Genomic DNA, 2500 nt, shown 5'->3' with positions numbered 1-2500 from the left:
TTTCGTGGACATAACATATCCCGGCCAACGCTCTGAGCCTCCCTCTCTGTCCCCTCATTTTCTCTTGGGTGCAGGGATGGCCCAGTGGTGAGAGCACTTGCCTCCCGGCGTCATATGTGGGTTGAGTTTGTTGGTTCTCTACTCTGCTCCGAGAGGTTTTCTCTTTTGATTTGCGTTAATTGTTAAGTTCAGTTCACTGTGTCTCCAATTAGTGCTCCAGCGCTACAACGAGTAGACACTTAAATGAAGTTTCTTTCCTTTTTTCCTATACGCGGATACGCATTCGTTTTCCTGGTTCCCAGTACTTCTCCTTTCTGAAGCGCCAAACAAAAAGAGCGAAGGAGATTGATGTGTATGCATTTCTCGTTCTTAAAGCGCGATGATCGAGTCATTTTACAATTCAGTTAACAACACTTTTCTCGAAACAGCACTCGATTCCTGATTAAGCATAAGCGCTCGTTTCAGTGATTAGGCCTAAACACTATTGTAAAATGTTAGCTTTCATTTTACAGTTCGGTTAACTACACTTTTCTCGAGACCGTGTGAAGAAAATAGCACTTGTTTACTGATTAAGCGTAAGCGCTGTTTCGACTGCGTATTTGCGTATGCGCGCATCCACTTCAGAGTACACTTAAAAGATTATGTGGGGAGGGGTGGTCTTTTCGACTTCGTATTCGCGTATGCGCGTATGCGCGTATCCACTTCAGAGTACAATTAAAAGATTACTTGGGGAAGGGTGGTATTTTCCTCGTATCCAGCTTCTTCAGAGGTGCAGCTTCAAAATGGCAGGGTATTCTGCAGTTACTCAAAAAAAAAAAAAAAAACACAAAACCGGCCTTTTCACAAAAGGCCACTTCTTCTTTTCCCACTTTGCGACAGAATTGCGGAAAAATTACAGGTTGGTCTTTCAGATATTCTTGCCGTTAATTTACTGATCCATATTTAATCGGGCATTCACGAAATAAATCTGAGAAATCTTCGCAAGAGTCGAACTTATCACCTTCCGATTATTATCTATCTGACTTTATGGGTCAGACCCATCATGTTTTAGGCGAGACACTTACGTAAACTCTTCTGTGTTCCCTGACAAAGAAAGGAACCTCTTGATTAACAAGATTGATTCTTCCACATTCGCTTTGAAGTCTGTCGACATTTGGTAGCGTGTTATCGTTAGCTTCCACACCGCTGGGATACAACCGAGCTAAGAAAAGAAAACAAACAATGAACGACCTCTCACAAATCTCTGTTTACCGAGGAGTATGCACGCCTAGATTAGCCTCGTAGCAACCAATACATAGTTTGCATCCAATCACTAGAGACACAGATAACAATGCTGCAATGTACAATTGCTGGTGGACGAACATAAGGAGCTAATGACAGTCACGTGATCTGGTGACGTAATTCGGAGAACCGGGGAGAAAAATTTTAACGCCGTATCCCACAACCGCGCGCGGCCTTGAATGTTATTTCCGAATTTAACATGGCAGAAGCGAGGTTAGATCTCGGCAGTTTCCACTTGAATGTTCGTTCAGTAACAGGAAATGTGGGAGAGACGGAATAAGCTCTTGAGTTTTGGCGATGAAAATACTGCAGGAAATTTGGAAACAAAACCTAAGGCCGCGCGCGGTTGTGGGATACGGCGTTAAAATTTTTCTTCCCAGTCCTCCAAATTACGTCACCAGATCACCTGGAGATCTTTTGTTTTCGTCCACCAACATAGCGGCGATGACGTAACGTGAAAACCACACTTATTGTATTATCAGTGATATTTGTCTCTAAACATTTGATTTTCATGGCTAAGTTTAAACCGGCGAACATAACGTTCGCAAACATCTTTTTTTCAAAAAAGATATTTGTATCAGGTTAGAATATCTTACTTTCACTTTAAAATCCATGAACGAGGTCATATATTGGACTTGGTCATTTCAAGGAATGAAACCGAGGGTGCCTTGGGCCTAAAGAATGTTACAGTCATGGAACAGTTTATCTCGGATCATAAGGTTGTTTGCTTTAATTTCAATTTAAGGAAACCACTAAACGAGAGGAGGACTGTTGTCTCTCGTAAATTAAAGGGATTTGATTTTGATGCTTTCAATGACATGAATGGATCGTCTGGTTTGTCGGATGGGTGTGTCTCGCAAAGTATCGAGTCATTGGCCAGGGAGTATGATGAGGTGTTATGCAAGGCTTTGGACAGGTTGGCACCTAAAAGAACTCGCACTATTGTCATTCGACCTAATGCTCCTTGGTATAATGAGGAGATCGCCATTAAGGAGAGGAAGAGGCGAAGGCTTGAACGTAAATGGCGTTCGACTGGTTTTGAAATTGACAGGGTGAATTATTTGGAACAGTGCAATGTTGTAAATGCTATGCTCTATAAGGCGAAAGAACAGCATTATTCAGCAGTTATTCAGGACAATGTCCATGATAGCAAGCTACTTTTTCGCACAGTTGATAAAATATTGCAAAGGAACATAGACAAAAGATATCTGTCTGGGAA

The 2500-nt window shown here is 42.0% G+C and overlaps 1 protein-coding gene and 1 pseudogene across 2 annotated transcripts in view; one reads left to right on the top strand and one right to left on the bottom strand.

The window, feature by feature from the left end:
* The window catches only part of LOC138027641 (mucin-like protein), a 68892-nt gene that overhangs the window by 26687 nt on the left and 39705 nt on the right, over positions 1–2500 (bottom strand). For both annotated transcript variants that reach the window (XM_068875198.1, XM_068875199.1), the window contains exon 19: positions 1065–1201. In XM_068875198.1, the coding sequence (XP_068731299.1) occupies positions 1065–1201 (137 nt within the window). The remainder of the gene's footprint in view (positions 1–1064; positions 1202–2500) is intronic.
* Positions 2370–2500, top strand: part of LOC138027421 (uncharacterized) — a 512-nt pseudogene continuing 381 nt past the window's right edge.

Source organism: Montipora capricornis, chromosome 12 (assembly GCF_036669925.1).
Source record: "Montipora capricornis isolate CH-2021 chromosome 12, ASM3666992v2, whole genome shotgun sequence".
Taxonomy (NCBI): domain Eukaryota; kingdom Metazoa; phylum Cnidaria; class Anthozoa; order Scleractinia; family Acroporidae; genus Montipora; species Montipora capricornis.
Note: the sequence above shows the minus strand (reverse complement) of the source record. Positions and strands in the feature narration are given on the sequence as shown.